Source organism: Dipodomys ordii, unplaced genomic scaffold (genome assembly GCF_000151885.1).
Source record: "Dipodomys ordii isolate 6190 unplaced genomic scaffold, Dord_2.0 Scaffold59, whole genome shotgun sequence".
Lineage (NCBI taxonomy): Eukaryota > Metazoa > Chordata > Mammalia > Rodentia > Heteromyidae > Dipodomys > Dipodomys ordii.
The window spans coordinates 3,968,849-3,987,595 of record NW_012267275.1 but is presented as its reverse complement, the minus strand read 5'-3'; the positions used below and the strand labels follow the sequence as shown (position 1 = coordinate 3,987,595).

The 18,747-nt window shown below is 38.9% G+C and overlaps 1 protein-coding gene across 5 annotated transcripts in view; it reads right to left on the bottom strand.

Moving 5' to 3' along the window:
- Positions 1-18,747, bottom strand: part of Cast (calpastatin) — a 94,723-nt gene that overhangs the window by 64,728 nt on the left and 11,248 nt on the right. For 3 of the 5 annotated variants that reach the window (XM_013022040.1, XM_013022042.1, XM_013022041.1), the window contains 2 exons: positions 18,270-18,332; positions 6,794-6,865 (listed from right to left, as the gene is read on the bottom strand). In XM_013022040.1, the coding sequence (XP_012877494.1) occupies positions 6,794-6,865; positions 18,270-18,332 (135 nt within the window). Of the gene's footprint in view, positions 1-577; positions 662-6,793; positions 6,866-18,269; positions 18,333-18,747 lie in introns of those variants that run through there. The other 2 variants (XM_013022046.1, XM_013022045.1) reach the window with 2 other exon arrangements.

Genomic DNA, 18,747 nt, shown 5'->3' with positions numbered 1-18,747 from the left:
ACCATGGAATGTTAAGTCTCTGGAAAACACTCTGTACACTTGATACTATCTATCAGCAATCTGACCCTACAACCGTCTCTGGCTGTGTTGAAGGAACTAGATCTGAAACATGTTACAACACTGCCCTGCCACACCCAGCATGTGTCAGGTAGGCAGTGAGAGGTCAGGCATGGTGAGCTCATTCTCCAACACCGAGGTCATGGGATGGGGGCGGGGCTGGGGAGTGGGGAACAGAATGAACCAAGAGGCCAAAGCAGATCCACACAGTGGCTGAGTTTCTTCTTTCGCCACTCAAACCTTTTGTGTTATAACTCTTCCCGTCAGTCACCGGACGCGCTGCCAGCTGAAGAACCAATAACCAAGTTCTGCACAGGAAGGATGGACTAGAAACGACTTATGGAATTTCGAAATCAATCTGGAAAGAAATCTTCTGGCCGGGATCAAGAGCAGCACCGGGAGAGCGCGCGCCCCCAGGCTGGGGAATCAGGTTGAGAATCCCAGGGCCCAGGACGGGCACCAGGACCAAGGCGGCCAGGCCGACACAACTCTGTACAAAGCTGAGGAAATCAGTACTCACTCGGCTGGAGAGTCGGGGCCCAACAGACCTCAGCCGGGCTTTCCGGATGTTTGCATTCCTCTTTGAGTTCTGCCCTCTGCGGTGTCAGCTTGGAGAGCGAGCTGAGCCAGCCCAGTGACGCGCAGCGGCGGGGCGGGTCCCAGGACAGCTGCTGGGGAAGCTCCCCGCCCCGAGCCCGGACGGCTTCCCGGAAGGAAGCAGGGTCAGGCTGCACTCCCCGGCTCATGCGCCCTGAGCCTGGCATCCCCGGGAACTGCACATATACTTGGTGATACAAGACCAGGGAAGGGTAGGAGCTCCGCAAATACCCCTCCCTCTCCCAAAATAGCTCCTCTGAAACTGTAATGTTAACGAATAACGACAGCCAGCAGGGATGCACACACGTACAATGGTACAAAGGGATTTAGTTATTTTTAGCTTGCAGTATAGTGCAATCAGAATTCTTCTCATTGGACGTCATGCATTTTGTATGTTTCAAAACTTCACAATAAAAACATATGTGAAGCCTGGGCATAAAATAAGAATTCATGGGCTGGGAATGTGGCTGAGTGGTCGAGTGCTTGCCTAGCATGAATGAAGCCTCTGGGTACGATTCCTCAGTATCACATACACAGAAAAAGCCCCGCAGTAGCGCTGTGGCTCAAGTGGTAAAGCTTTAGTCTTGAGCACAGAGGTTCAAGGGCAGTTCAAGCCCCAGAGCCGGCAAAAACACACGCGCGCACACACACACACACACACACACACACACACAACTGAATTCATGAGTGTAAACCGCTAATGATAAATTTATGAGTGAGTAAATAAATAGGGGAAAAGAAAACGCTTTCTGACAGGAGAAGGAATCTAACTAAAATGTAGAATGGATGATGGAGTTGAAAAAAAGAGTTATTAACTTTTAAAGGGAACCCTGATTTTAATAAACATTCTCACTGATTTAATATGAACACAAAAATATAAGAATGACTGATTGGGTCTTATTTCCCAAACTTTATTTGTACATTAGCGAGACTATATATATATATGTATATATATTGCATACATATACATACATATATGTGTATTACATCTACACATATATGTGTACATATAGATATGTATGTGTATATACATATATACACACATATGTATATATTACATGTGTACACATACATATGTATATATATTACACATATATGCATACATATACTACATATAATACACTTATATGACATATGTATATATTTCATATGTACATATATACATATGTATGTGTATATATGTATGAATATAGTCTTCTGTAATTATATGTTAATTTAATTAAGAAAATAATTTAGAGTAACAAGAAAAATAATTTAGAATTATAAGAAAAATTATTTTGCTTAATACAAATTAAGCTATTTTCTTAAGCCAAACTAACCCTACTTGTCTTAAGCAAAAATATTCATGGAATTATGAGCTTTGCATGCTACTTTACTTATTTTATTTAGGACATTGAATATATGTACAATTATTAAAAATAAAATGGCCAGGCATCAGTGGTTCACACCTGTAAGGCTTCTTGGGAGGCTCACATCTGAGGATCATGGTTCAAAACTAGCCCAGGCAGAAAAGTCAATGAGACTCTTATCTCCAACAAACTACTCCAAAAAACCCAGAAGTGGCTCAAGTGGTAGAGTACCAGCCTAGAGCAAAAGGAGCTCAGGGATAGTAGCTAGGCCCAGAGTTCAAGCCTTAGGACCAGAACAAAAATAAAAATAAAAATGTTTTCCTATGTCATCTCACAAATTGCAGATGGCTGAAAAGTGCTGTGGGGTGATTCTGACCTGGAATATCAGAGTTTATCCAGTCATGGCTTAGATAATAGACTGGGAGAATATTTATGGTCCAGTTATGACTTAAAATTATAGATAAGAAAGTAGGAGCCTGCAATGAGACCAGAGTTAACAGAGCTATTTATGGTAGAGCAGCACTCAAAGCACAAAGCTGCTTTCTCTCCTGTGATCACCTCCTCTACAGGCTAAAGGAAAAGTTGTTTGTACTTTCTGTTCACAGGCTTAATGCTGTTCAACAGTCTATCACCAATTATCTTCCTCTTGTTCAATCAGCTCTCCTCTACTTCAGTCTATTGTGGACATTAGACACTTCATGCAAAATCTTCACTAATTTCGCTAATTTCCCACTTAATCAGTAGATGTCTCCTCAAAGTAGAATCCAGAAAATTGCCCCTTCTAGGTTTTTTTGTAGTGCAACTGAGATGAGGGATAGGAGACTTATTTTTGGCCAATCTCAAGTGCTGTACACGAATGGGATTGGAGGGGAACATGTGAGGAGGCTATGGTCCACAGGGAAAGCCAGATTATGACAAGGCTTTTGAGGTTCAGAGCCTTGGCTATGACAGAGGTACTGGTTATCTGATGCTGAAAGTGCTGGTTGCAGAGCTGGGAAACAGCAGGGCTTAGCAGCAGAAACTCACAGCTGCTATGCATGGTTCCTGGGTGTGAGTATGCTCCTTCCGCTGTTCCACCAAGGCTTCCTTCTCACTAATCCTTAAGAAACCTCTTCCTTTGTCTTAAATTAGAATAGAATCTAATTGAAAAATAAGTTTAGCCAGTAATTTTTTTCTTTGTTTTCTGGTATTAGGAATTGAACCAAGGCCGCAAGAATGTAAGGCAAGAGCTCTACCACTCAAACCATGCCCACAGCCCCATCCAGTACCTCAGAATAGCATAGGATTCTATAGACATTCCTCATGCAATCTGAAACTCAGTTTGCAAATAAGATATGTGACTGTCAAAGTAGAAGTTGCCCAGTTCAGAGAGACAAATGGTGCATGACCTAATATACACTGAAACATGATAAATTATACTAGACTCCAGGCATTCACACATAGTAACACCAGAGGAGGATACTTTCAGGAGAGGAACATAAAGGCACAATGACTATGTGCATCTGATCATCTAAAATAATATTTCTCAAAATGAACTCCAGGAAATGGAAACAAGAGGTGTTTGTTTGGCTTGGTTTGGTTTGGTTTTTGTTGGTCCAAGGCTTGAACTAGGCCTGGACACTGTCCCTGGGCTCTTTTGCTCAAGGCCAGTGTGCTTTGCACCACAGAGCCACTTTCAGTTTTCTGGTGGTTAATTGGAGATAAGAGAGTCACAGACTTTCCTTCCTGGACTGGTTTTGAACCACAATCCTCAGCTCTCAGCCTTTGTTTTAGGATTAGAGATGTGAACCAGCAACACCTGGCTAAGAGGTTTTCCCTTCTTTGCTGTTTTTGTTTTCTTTATTTTTGTCTTGTTTGTTTATCTGTCTTTGGGAGGGTAATGGGGGTCACAGAAATGGTGGGACAAAGGGTGAAAAAATGCATCCATGGTACTCACTAGACACTATATTGAAAATGAACTATATATCATGTGGATGGGGACAGGAGGCAAAAACTGGAAGAGAGTGAGAGAAGGGGCGTACATTGCTCCAAAAGAAATGCACTCATTGCCTGACTTATGGAACTGTAACCCCTTTGTACATCACCTTTATAATAACAAGTAAAATTGTAAAATAAATAAAAAATAGAAAAAAAACGAAGCTGGCTGAGATCTGAGAACTCTTCCAGCAATAAAATTGCATGACTAATTATGAATCACAACTACTTTCAGATTGACTAATAAGAGTCTATTCAATTTCGGCAGTCTCATTAATCTTCATTATTTATTTACAAAAAAGTAGCGTCTAGGTACTCAACCTTTTAAAGTAAGGGGGTAGTAGTAAAGTTTGAACTCAGAGCCTTATGCTTAAGCATTTTGCCACCTGAACTACACCTCCAGCCCTCCCCTTCTTTTTTTCTTTTTAAATATATTTTCTTTAAGTAGTTGAACAAATGAGTTCAAGTCAACAGGTCAATTTTCCTTTTGGCTTACTTTCAGAGAAGGTACCACTTTTGCTTAAGGCCTTCTTCAGATTGTGACTGTTCTATCTGCCTTCTACATAGCTGGCATTAAAGGTATTCCTCACCACACCCAGTTTCTTTTTGAAATAGGGTCCCCTCAATAACATCATTTTTTTCTCCCTGGCCTACCCTGGAATGATAGGCTTCCCATCTCTATCTCTCTCATTGCTGGGATTACAGGTATGAGCTACTATAACTTCACCAAGAGCTTTGGATCTTCTAAGCCTCAGAACAACAGGAGAGAATGGATTCTGCTTACAGGCCTAACTAATCATTGTATAAGAATTCTCATGATGCAGTCCTGCCATATATAGAAAATATCCTACAATATACAGTATTCATAGGAGTTTCACACAGAATATTTATTCTTAAATACAGAACTTAACATGTTTTCAATAATAATAAAAATATTATTTATTTTAATTTTCAGGCTAAATAAGTTCAAAATCCAGAAACGCAGGACTAATTCTTCCTGCCATTTGTAGCCACCATTTAGTCACAACTGTTTGACTGTTGTGAGAGTATCTAGCTTTCCTTGTGTAAGCTGTGGCAGTTGTACAAAAAGGGCTTCAAGTTATGTCACATGCTAGCACCTCTAGCTTTGCTCAATGAGGTCTAGAAATGGTAATTTTTAAAGAGCCATTCATACTGAATTAGAGCCATCTAATCTAGCATCAAATGAATAAATGAGTATTTTTTTCTGTAACTCTGTGAGAGTTGAAGACATGAGACAAGTGGGAGGAAAGAATTAAATTGTGGAAAATCTGTTATGCCAGAAACTGGTGAAGGAAAGTGAGTCATAAAAACATAGCAAGAAAGAACAAGAGAGATAAAACCAGAAGAGAGAAATGATAGTATTTTTGGAAGCCGTGGAACAATCCAGGTTTGCTTTTAAATAGTAAAGCAATGAAGAGCCAGCTAGAATATCTTCACTTCCCACATATACCAGCTCCTACAACTTACTGAGGAGAAAGGACTAAGTTTTAAATAAACTGCCTACCTCAAAAAGACTGGGTGAAATATAAGGGCAGGATGCTTAGGCCTTAAAGAAGTAAGTCTTTTCAGGAAAAACCTCACTAGATTCCAACCACATGTTGAATCTCCAAAATTATGTCATAGTAATTCTGCAAGCCATAAAATTACTTCATTATTGTTATGAGTAGGTTTTGCTACTGATCTCTCTCTCCCCTTCTCCCACTCTCATACTTTCCCCCTCTCTCTGACCCACTCCCTCGCTCCATCTCCCCTTTCCCTCCCTCACCTCCTCCCCGTTGTCCCCTTCCCCTTCTCTCATCCTGGGGCTTGAACTCAGGCCTGTGCACTGTCCTTTTTCATTTTAGCTACTCAAGGCTAGCACTCTACCATTTGAGCCACAGCTCTACTTCCGGCTTTCTGGTGGTTAATGGGAGATAAGAGTCTCATGGACTTTATGGCCTATGCTGGCTTCAAACAGCAATCCTCAGATCTCAGCCTCTTGAGTTGCTAGGATTACAGGTGTAAGTCACTGACACTCAACTATCTCTTATTTTACAGGCATAAATTAGGTTGTAGGTTAAATATAGCTCCTAATAACATAAACAGTAAGAAATGATCAGGCAAAGTTTTCTAGTTCTAGCATTCTCAACAACAGGAAAGGGGGACTGGCAGAAATAATCACAACAGAGACACATGTGCCTCTATTTTCTCACAACTACCAACTGCCAGGTATAGGGCTCCATGTTTTATATATTTTATTTTGTTTCAGCTTTGCAACAGCTCTCACAACATAAGCCCGGATGGCACCAAGGGAGTGAGTGGCAAAGAGGAAATGCAAACTTGGGTTTGTTTGAGCCAAGAGACCCTCCTGGTGGGCATCCATGTGGCAGGGTTCCAACAGCAGTGACAATGTGTGGCCACACACAGAGCATGTGCTTTAGTTTGGGATTTACATTGGTTTCAAACATTAATTTACCCCTTGCATTTATAATAATCATCTCTCAATGATTTTTTTTAATCTTTCTACTGGTTAGAAGGACATTGAGAATGTCAACATAAAATACACTCAAGATATTAAATTGAGATGGCAGTGCTGAGGGCTTAAGCCCTATTATTCAATAATAGAAAGTTACATCTTTTCTTCAAACACATAAATGACACTTTGTTAAAACACGCACGCGCGCACACACACACACACACACAGCTTTGTAGTGACCTATGAGCACTCTTTTCCTTCCCTGCAAGGCCCACCCACTGATGACAGGCTGACAGGTGACAAGGGAATAGGATCTCTCCTGTTCAGGCAATTGACTCACCTTGGTGTCTGAGGCTGCTCCACTGGCATGAGCTCTGGAGGGGTGACTGCTTCCCAAGTTCGATGCTTTTTTCTTGAAAAAAAAATATTATCTCAGTGGGAGAAAACACCTTAACAACATAGACAAGTGCAACTTTTCTTATCAATACACATATCTTTTCCAACAAAACTCAACAATATTCTAAACACATTTAATTTTAAATTGCTTCTGTAGCTATGCCTGATGAGTACAGAAATATGAAATGGAAGGGGAATTTGCATAAATCCAAGTTGCTCAATATTCACTGACTTAGAAGAATTGTGAAACTCATTTGTGATTTCCCAGCATAAATTTCTTTTTCTTTCTTTCTTTCTTTTTTTTTTTTTTTTGTCGGTCGTGGGGCTTGAACTCTGGGCCTGGGCACTGTCCCTCAGCTCTTCAGCTCGGGGCAAGTGCTCTACCATTTCTGGTTTTCTAGTGGTTTACTGGAGATAAGAGTCTCATAGATGTTCCTGCCAGTCTGGCTTTGAACCGCAATCCTCAGATCTCAGCCTCCTGAGTAGCTAGGATTACAGGTGTGAGCCACCGGCACCGGGCTCCAGCATAAATTTCTTCTGGTAACACCACTCGCTGTGTGTGTGGTGGTGGGGAGGTCTTCTTTTTCACAGTTATATAGAGCATGGACAATAGTATACTCATGATGGAGGGTGATTTACCAGTGTATGCCAAAGATGTAATTCTACTTGTGAAATTTTACCCTGAGGAATGACAAGAAAAAAAGCCTTTTTTTATTCACACATATTTATTAAATATTAAAGTTCATCATGATATCTGAATGGCTATGAATCTTTGTTTATTATTTGATAGGCAATCATTCTATTAGAATATCAGAATTAAATACCTTAATAATAAAATCTATTAGAACACTATTTCGAGTCTTCTGTGTGCCATATTTAATGACATTTAAATCTTCACATTAACTAATACCAATCTTCCACTATTGTTATCCCCATGTTATAAGTGAGGGACTGGGGTAGAATGCATATGTAATGTGGGTGGCCCTGGTCACAGACAGTGAGAGACAAGAAGTCTGCTTCTGACTGCTCCATTATGTATTTATCCTCTCACAAAAGGGGAAGAGAGATAGCTTATGACATGGTGATGGTTCAATCAATGGAAGCATTTATTATTCATAATTTAAAGAAATAGAAATACAATGAAATACAGTGAAAGCAGGGGTTATACTGTGGGGGAGGGACATACAAAGCAACAAAGAAATAATCTTATAAAAGTGTTAGAAACAATTGTATGAAAGAAAAAAAACATTTGAATATATATCTTAGGGTTCATTTCCCTAACATCAACTTATCTGACCTTTTCTGCTTGATGTCAGTATAATTTGTGGAGGGGAAGGGGAAAAACAAATCGTTTAAATAGGGATACAGGTGGACCCATTGCAACAATGAGATGTACAAGTTGTTATGTCGAAAATGAACTTTACAACTTTGGTGGGGGGGCGGGGAGGATGGGAAGGGATGGGAAGGGGAAACAAAGGAGGAGGCTACAATGCTTGATAAGAAATGTACTCATGATCTTGCCCATGTAATTGTAACCCCTCTGTACAGGATTTTCACAATAAAAAAAGAAATAAAAAAGAAAGATAAGTCAGGGTTGAAATTAGACATTGCATGATCCCTGAAATATGTGTGTGTGTGTGTGTGTGTGTGTGTGTGTGTGTGTGTTTTCTACCAATGGGGTCAACAGATATTTACAAGGGAATCCTTCTCAGGCTCTTTCAAGTTTTCTTATATAACTGTATTAATTGAGAAAAGAAAGTAAATGATGAAGGGAAAGTAAAGTACATAGTTGCTGTCTCAAAAAGGCCTGTATACCAAAATCCCTTATTTTTTTTCTTTTTTTTGTCGGTCGTGGGGCTTGACCTCTGGGCTTGGGCACTATCCCTGCGCTCTTCAGCTCAAGGTGAGCACTCTACCGCTTGAGCCACAGTGCCACTCCTGCTTTATTGGAGATAAGAGTCTCACAGACTTTTCTGCCCAGACTGGCTTTGCACCACGATCCTCAGATTTCAGCCTCCTGAATAGCTAGGATTACAGGCGTGAGCCATTGGTGCCTCGCCTCTAAATCCCTTACTCTTAAGTATCTATGTTCCAAAGAAGCAGACAAATACTGGCCTCTAAATCCCCCACTTTTAAGTATCTATTTTCCAAAGAAGCAGACAAATGACTCTGCATGGGAAGAAAACACTGGAAACACTGACTACATGAGGATGGTTATACATTAGCTGATAAATGCTCTATATCTGTGCAGTGAGAAGTTTGTATGTATAACTGAGAATCACTTGGCTTAACTGTTTTAACATTTAGAAAATACTTAGCCAAACTAAAATTCCTAATTTTTTTAAAGTGTCTCCCATAGAAGCCTGAAGAGAAGTATTCACTTTTTTAGGTAAATATTGCCCCAGCAAAAAACAAAATCTAAATTAGTTTGCTGTCCTCACAGTATAATATCTATGTGTCTACCAGTTGACAAATTCTATAGTTCTTTATGAAGATTACTGGGGTGGTATGTCTTTATAAAGTGGAATCTAGGGGCCAGAGAGAAATTTTTCAGGAGTGACAAGCTAGGCATTGATTGTAGAATAAACACACTCCCAAGAATATGGCACTACTATCAACCAAGGAAGAAAAGTTCTAGATGACTGAAATAGAAAGAAGAGTTACTAAAAAGCTATCAATGTGAAAAAATGGTGAAAAGAGGACGTGGCTTAAATAAAATCCAGATTGCAATACCTTTTCATGATATGAGTGTATTCACAAATAGTTTCTGATAAGCATAATGTATAAATAGACTCTGAGTAAAAGAGGGGATGTTAAATATAAAGTTTATAGAGCAACAGAATCATTCAACTCAATTTCCTCATTTATCTTAAGCCTAAAGAGGTTAGATCATTTTCCAGCTGCCTAGAACACCTGTTCTTAGTGTTTGGTTTACTGAGGAAGGTCATGTATCAGTCTTGGGCTAAATACAAGCTCTGCTCAAGACAGTAACACCAAATGCCAAGCCCTGGCTCCTCTGGGAAGCCTGTAAATGTAGCTAGAATTTGCCATGAGAATTTTTTTTTAATCCTTGTTATTTTTTTGCCTGTTATGAAACCATTAGGTTTCCTCCTGTACCACAGATGCCTGTACATGCATGCTTCTGCTACACTGGCTTCTTTCTTTCTGTTCCTCCAGCCTTCCAAACCCAATCCTGCCTCGGGATCTTTGGAAGGCTTATTCTTAGAGGACAGTTCATCTATCTACAGTAAAAGAAACCTCTCAAGACAAACTCATTCCACATTTGTCCTAACCACAAGTATGTTCTAGCCACTAAAATAAAGGCTTGAGATTAGTTGTGAATACCAATCCTACAAGAAATTCATTTCTCTAATTCCATTGACTAGAAGAGACACTCAGCAGATTTGTCTAGTCTTTCTTCTAATATGAACGTGCACCTCTCTGTTGAGTTTTACAGAAAGTAAGCTGCAAGGCACATCCTGCCCCTTGGCCTTGTCCAATCATTCTCAGGCCTGGCTGAGTCATTCCTAGCTTTCAATTCAGCATGTCACAGGGACTCAGCCTCCTAACACCTGACAGGAACATCAGTGTCATTGTCCATGCCCTGTGTGTCTCGGCTGAATCCAAATTCCAAGACACCAAGTCTGGGTCACGGTCAGGGGACTTGTGAGGTACCCCCTAGTTCATTAGCAGACTTGTGAGTGTACACAGCCCTGTGCACATGGATGAAGAATCTGTACCACTGGAAGCAGCTCCCTGATATCCAAAACCAGCTTGCTAGCTGAGAGGTCAGCAGACACCTCATGTTTGTGCAGCGTTCAAAATATAGCATACTGAGGTCTGTGATCAATTGTACCTGGGGTGTTGGGGAGACATAAAAGGAATTAACTAGATAACTTTCACAGATCTCTTATAGTTCATAATGAAGATTTTTCTGGCTCGGAACTCAATTTATAAAAGCTATTTTCAAAATAATGAAGTTGTAAGAGGCAGTCAAAAAGCTGCTAGGTTACTCCTGCCTAAATATGGGTAATGGTACCCTGAAGGAAGCCTCTTGGTGTTCTGAGATATGGTGGCAATACAAAGGCGAGAATACCAAATCTCCAGGATAATGGTCTTACCTTTCACGCATGTGCTGACATCCTAGTCAATCACATGCCAGCTTTGAAATTTTGAGTAAATTCATGACCCCCCCTTCCCCCTTCCCTCTGTCTGTCTCTCTCTGTCTCGCTCAGCACTGAGACTGAACCAAGGCCTTCTGTATGCCAGGCAAGTACTCTAACACACCACACCACATACCTAAGCTGCTTGTGTTTGCTTTGTTTGTGAGACAGGTCTTGCTACCATTTTGCCCAGGCTGGCCTCATTCTGGTAATCCTCTTGCTTCTGCCTCCTCTGAGGCTGGGATTAGAGTTGGTGCACCTTCATTCCCAGAAACTTTAAATCCTTTTTACAACCGAATTTCTGATTGGAATAATGTGCATAACTCCATTCATATCTCCAGTGACTCGGGAAGTTAAATGAGATGAGAACCCCCTGCTGTGAAAAACAAGGCCTAAAGTCCTTGAACAGGTAACAATGGAACAGACTGACTACCTCGAACAACATGAGTGTGGTTTTAACTGATAAGACTACACAGTAACTGTTACAAACTTCCTATGAGGTTTCATTATTCCTATAATCAAAACAAAAAATACATTTTTCACTAGATAGCAACAAGTGATTTGTGTTTTTTTTATTAGTACTAGTCCTTTGATCCAAGAAGTGAAGCACAGTTAAATTACTTAGAAACAACTTTTGAAATTACTTAGAAACAACTTTCAAAAGTTGTTTCTAAGCTGTGTTAATGTACAAGAACAGCCTTTAGAATGTGTGATATATGTTCTGGGTTCCTAGCACAGAGCTCCTAAAAGATATATAGTAATACAGTGCAATAGTAATAGCAATTGGAGGGTCTTTTCCTCATATTTTGTGCTTAACCTTGTTTTTTTTGTTTGTTTGTTTGTCACAGAGACTCTAAATCCCTAGGAATTTCCATGGGTGAGTGGAAACATCTTTGCTCTCAGGAAGTGATTTTTGGTTGGTTTCTGGGTACAGGCTGGTCACCAGGAAAACCAAATGGTTACTCTCAGGAATCTTTAAGTCCCACCCCACCCCCTTTAGGAGAAGGAAGAGGGATTAGAAGTAGAGTTAATAATTATGCCTACATGATAAACCCTTTCAGGATGGTGGATATATACATGTGCTAGAAGGGTGGAAAAAAAACTGCTGGGTTCTGGATCTACTAACACCTTACTTTATGAAATTCTTCATCTATATGTTCATCTGTATCTTTTAACATATCTTTTATTATATAATAATTGGGCTAATGAATGTTTCCCAAAAATCTCTGAACAAATCTTGGATTAATTATTAAGTACAAGAAAGGAGTCATAAAAACTTGATGCATTGTTGCTTGATCAGTAGCATTGGTACCAACCTGGGGTTTTTGTTTGGTAGTGAGGGAACCCTTAATTAGTACCATCTGTACTACCTCTGTTTTATTCTCAAAATTTGTTGAACTGTATAACACTTAATGGGTATCCTAACTGGGCAATGAAGAATTGCTTGTATGGAAGAAACTTCCAGGAATGTTTGTGATCAGATGTATTTTGTTTGTTATGAGGGTATATTAGGAGAAAAGAAGGTGTTTTTTTTTGTTTCTTTTGTTTGTTTTTTGTTTTTAACTATAGAAGAAATAAGAATTTATTTCAACAATGGGCTGATACTCTTTGGAGTACTCTATGCATTTACGGTATTTTTTGCCTTGTATGAACTCTGTCAATTGCATACATCTACCCACAGACATATATGTAATTACTCAATGAATACTAGCTAAAAAGACCCTAGGGGCTCTGGGTTAATTTGCAGGGTTAATGCTAGAAAGCCACCCTAATGAATAGATATAAGTCTAAAAGAACTGCAGTCTTCTTAAGTCCAGATGGATTTGGTGTTAGACACTACAATCTGAGTCACCAAGAAAATAAGCATAAGTGGTCTTGGCACAGCTCTGCAGCTCTGTTTCTTGGCACTTTGACATGAGTTCAGGAGTCACAATAGACATCTCACAGTTAGTATGGACTCCTTGGCAATGACATTACCTCAGTAGAATGCTTGCTGCACTGCACTTCCAGGTTGGCTAATGGCATCATTGCTCTTAGGGGCACAGTTCCAGATCACTTATTGAAGAAATACCCTCCCCCCAAAAGCAGAGCAAACACAAAATACTGACCAGATTAAAGCCTACTGAATGCCTAGATTCTTGAATAAAGAGTTTTATGGATTTTCAAAGCCCCCTTTGCTGAATATTCTCTCTCTTTCCTTTCCTTTCCTTCCCTCTCCCTCTCTCTTTCCCTCTCCCTCCTTCCCTCCATCTCTCACTCCTCCCCTCTTTCCTTCCTTTCTTTCTTCCTTCCTTCCTTCCTTTCTTCCTTCCTTTCTTTCTTCCTTCCTTCCTTCCTTCCTTCCTTCCTTTTCCTTCCTTCCTTCCTTCCTTTCTTTCTTTCTTTCTTTCTTTCTTTCTTTCTTTCTTTCTTTCTTTCTTTCTTTCTTTCTTTCTTTCTTTCTTCTGTTATGGGGCTTGAACTCAGGGCCTGGGCACTGTCCCTCAGCTCTTGCTCAAGGCTAGCATCCTACCATTTTGAGCCACAGTGCCACTTCCAGTTTTCTAGGGATTAAATGGAAAAAAAAAAAGAGTCTCAGGGGGACTTTTCTACCCAGGCTGGCTTTAAACCATAATCCTCAGATCCCAGCCTGCTGAATTGCTAGGATTACAGGCATGAGCCACTGGCACCTGTCTTGAATACTGTTTCTTTAATTTGAAAAGATTTATATATCTTGAAGCATTTTGTTTATTCTAGGCTTTGTTAATGATGCACCTTTGCTATCGTTGCTCAAAAACTGGGATATGTGATATCTTATTAAAGATAAATATACATTCAGCCATCCATATTTGTGAATTTAATATTTGTGAATTCAATCTGCATTGCATAAAAAATACTTGGAAAAAACCCAAACACATACAGACATTCACCAATTATTTTCAAAAACAATATAACAACTATTTGCACACATTTTACTTGGTATTAGGTACTGTAAGTGATCTAGAGATTATTTAAACTACACCAGAAAATTTAAGTTATATGGAAATAGAATATCACTTAAATAAGGGACTTAAGCATCAGTCAGGTTTTAGTATCTGTGTGGGTTCCTGGATCCAACTTCTCACAGATACTGAAAGATCACTGTACACACACACACACACACACACACACACACACACACACACACACACAAAACATAAGTACATGCACCAGGATGTAAATAGTGGCCACTTTCAATTCTGGAGGAGGGTATTTTAAAAGAAAAAGGTAAATAACCCGGAAAAAAAATCTGCTTACTCTACTAAGACAATAAAATTGTATTAAATATATTTTCCCTTGAAACACTCTTATACTCACATCCTCCTTCCCTTAGTCATAAAAGTGCATACATTTTATATTTGAAGATTTTAAAATTGACTCTGTAAGATCATGTCCACTTTAAGTTTTAAATTTCATTCTCCAGGGCCTTGTTAAAAAATTTGCTAAGAAACAAACCTTCCCCCCCAGCTTCCTCCCCCCAAGTGTGGCCAGGTATGTCAGTCAAGTACTTTAAATAGACTTGATTATAGGTTTTTGGAAGAGTTCTTTTTCCACTGTATTTAAAGATGCTCATGTTAAATGTCTTCGTGCTTCCTTTTCCTGTTGTCTAGTCATTCTAGCTTAGGCTTGTAAGTCCAGCACCATTTGGTCTTAAAATTCCCCTATATTGGTGAAGGACTTGACAAACCCATAATGACTGGTACAAACAACCACATTTTCCTAGGTATTTGCCCTATTCCATTCTCAGGAATTTGTATTACAAATGCAGTATTAACAAATGATAGTTTAGTTGCATCACTCTATTAAAATTGCTGCAGATATCTTCATATCCCTTTAATATACAGAAGTCACATTCCCCCCCAAAAAAGGCAAGATCTATTGACAATAGCAAAAGAAAGAGTTGTGAAATTTGTAGAATATAGTGGTGGTTCTCACTTGACTCTCAACATTTTTTTCTTCTGGCTATATACTCTAATGTTAACCTCTTGAAGTCTTTGTTATACTTCTAAGTGAAATGCAGAAAAGTAATTGAGAAAGAAGAGAAACTCCCAAGGATTCCAGAAATACAGAAAGCAAATTCTCAATATGATTTGGTTTCAAAGACCTTATCAGAACATTTTCATATTCTTGGTGATAATCAGTTAATCTTTTGTGGAGCGTACTAACTTGAAAATGTATTATAACACTTCCAAAAATATTTGTTTTGGTATGATTTGTTCTATTTTTGAGATAGCATGTTAATATGTTGCCTAGACTGGCAACTGAGATCGTCCTGTCTCAGCTTCCTGAGTAACTAGGATTATCAGACAAGACAGACAACATCTGGATCAAACTTTCTTTAAAAAAATGTAATTTTATTGTTATTACCCAGGTATTGTACAGAAGGGTTACAATTCCATAAGTCAAGTAATGGATACAATTTTTCTTGGACAAAGTCACCCATTCCTTGGTTCTCTCCTAGTTCCCTGCTCTACCCCTGCTCACAAGTTGCATAGTTCATTCATTCATTCATTCATCTACTGTAGGGCTTCTGGGTTGTTTCTATATATTTATGTAGAAACTGTCATTGTGAACAATGCAGCAATGAACATGGATGACCTTACTATATCCTGAGTTGCTATGTTTTGGGGAGCTGCCCCAAGAGTGGTATGCCTGGATCTAGCAAAGTTCCACATTTAACTTTTTGAGGAACCTCAAAACTTCCATTCACAGTGGTTGTACTAGTTTACACTCCTACTGACAGTATAATATGGTTCCTTTTCTCCCATGTCCCTGCCAGCATTTGTTGTTCAAATTCTCAATGTTGGCCAATCTAACTGGGGTGAGATAGAATTTCAGTGTTATTTTGATTTACATTTCCTTTATGACTGGGGATGTTGATGGCTAAAACTTTCTTAATCTCATTTCTTATTCAGCAAAGTACTGATAAAAGAAGTTAGAAAAGTCAGAAAAATCTATCTCCAGCAATAATGAGAAGAAAAGATGGAACTGATCTTAGATGATGTGTAGGACAAACAGCAAATCCATATGACACATGGTTTTATCATCTTGAACATACAGACTAAAATAATGTCTAAGGTAGGTTAATTTTCTTAAACTGTCCCTTGCCAATACTTAGTCACACCTTGCATAAGTAATTAGAAACTCTAGGAACAGATCATCTTGGAAATTTATCTTCGCAATCAAAATCATACTCTTTTAACTTCCCTGGAAAAAAGACATGGGCAGAACTTGGGGAGAGACCAAAACTCTGTAATATTCTTCCAGTTTTGAGTACTGCTTGATTCATGAGTCATTCTTTCAAATAAACTGTTGACTTTGTTTCATACCATAGGAATAAGAGAGACTCTCTCCTAAACCAAAACTGAAAGAAACAACAACAAAACCCCTGATACTCCCAGGTTCCTGCATAAGGGCAGGACTGTAAATGTGAATTTCCCAGTGATGTTGCAAAACATCACAATTGTTTGAATTGCTTATAGATATATGAAAAATCCCTTCTTCCTTTTGAGATACATTTCAAAATCAAAGTATAGACATTTTGAGCTCTTTCCTGATGGCATTTATAATAGAGCTTCTTCACTGTTTTCCAAGTCTATTATCAATATAGAGGTGAGAGGCTTTGGGATCTAGATAAATAGTCAGATATCATAAGTGCCATGGGGTCAGTTAAGTGTAAATTTTAAACTTAATACTTTTCTTTAAAGGAACAGTAGGAAATCTAACTTTTTATTTTATTTATTTTTGATGTTTGTCTTCCATAGGCAAAGTTGTTTTTCTTTTTTTAAAATTTCTATGGTAAGAAAAGATAGAGGTAGGCATGGTGTCTCAAGCCCATAATCCTAACAACTTGAGAGGTAGAGCCTGAGGAACTACTTTTGACGTCAGCGCATCTCAACCAATGGCTGAGCACAGTGCACATACCTACCTGTCATCCCCAAGCTATCTCAAGGGCTGTGTTTAGTGATGGGCACCTGCCACCCCAGCAATGTGGAGAAGGACAAATAGGAGCATCACTGCACAGACTAACACAGGCATAAAGCAAGATTCTATCTCAAAAATGGCCAGTGCTAAAAGAGACTGATAGAATGGCTGAAGTGGTAGAGCACCTGCTTAGTAAGCAGGAAGCACTGAACTCACACCCCAATACTGCCAAAAATTTTTTTGCAAAGATAAACAATAGAAACACTCAGGGACTAGTGAATGGAATGTGCTAGAAAGCAACAAAAGGAGGTAAATCCAGTAAGGCTTGAAGGACAGAACTTTCACATGACCCTAAACAGTGAAGTAGGTCAGTGTTGACGTGCATATAAACAACAGGGCATCATTCAGTAAAAGGAGAAATTCATAGGTATAAAGAAATTCCATCAGAAAGTGGGGAGATTTAATTTTACTAGTATTTCCACAGATATGATACAAATAAAAATGGTTTCCTTTTGTCTCCAAACCTGAATAACTGGTTAAACTAGGCCATAGCTGTCCTTTCATGGTACATACTTACAAAAATATTTCCTTTCACACCACAGCTTTTGATTTCCCTTCTTTATCTATCATGCTCACCAGCCGAACAATCAAATGCTTTAAAAACTCAATATATATTCTATAAAATTTAAAACATTGAGGAAAGGGGTATGGTTGGGAGGGATGGGGGAGAATAATAAAAGGGGTGACACTGATCAAGATGCACTGTATTCATGTAATATTTTGTTGAATAGCAACTCTTTTGTACAAGTAAAGATAATAAAATTTAAAATAATGAGTTCTAGTTCTAAATTGTAGCTAGCTGCAAGGGTTTAAGAATCACTTAAAATTACTTTCATGACTTCCACTTATACTCTTGAATCACATCTGATTTAAGACTAAACTTGTCAGCATTCACAAGATTCCTTACTACATCATTATTTAATAGTTCAAGACAGAAGTCAAAACTTAAAGACAAGAAGCTGGGTGCTGGTGGCTTACACCTGTAATCTTAGCTATTCAGGAGGCTAAGATCTGAGAATCTCGGTTCAAAGCCAGCTCGGGCAAGAAGTCCATGACACTCTTATCTCCAATTAATCACCAGAAAACTGGAAGTGGTGCTATAGTTCAGGTGGTAGAGTTCTAGCCTTAAGCTGAAGAGCTGAGGGACAGAGCCCAGGCCCAGAATTCAAGCCCCATGATGGAGAAAAACAAACAACAACAACAACAAAAACCTTAAAGACAAGAGAAAATCATTTGAAATATTGTGGAAATTACCTCATCCGATCCTTTCTTTTCTCCTTGTTTAGAAGATGATCCACTGCTTTTTTCATTGACATGCTGTAAAAATGTAAAACAAAAAAGATAATGTTTAATAGACGAGGGTTATACAAGATAATAGTGCCTCTAACCCAGAAACACTAAAGACACAAACTTTACAAATAAGCACCCCCTTTAATTTTCCAGTATAGAATACTAGCAATTCTATATTGATAGGTTTTAAAAATCAAGGTGGTGATATAGGCACTCATTTGAAATCCTGAAAGTCAGATGGTAATTAACCAGATACAGAATTGATGATAGTGCCCTAATGCACCATCTTGTCTACTACAAAATGTTTCATGGTGTTTTGAAATCCAAATTACAAGTATAAGAGACATCACGTTCATCATGGAGATGTTGCATCTAAAGTCAGACGTAAGCCCCAGCTCAGCATGAACACAAGGTATTCACCACAGCCTTCTTGGCCATCCAC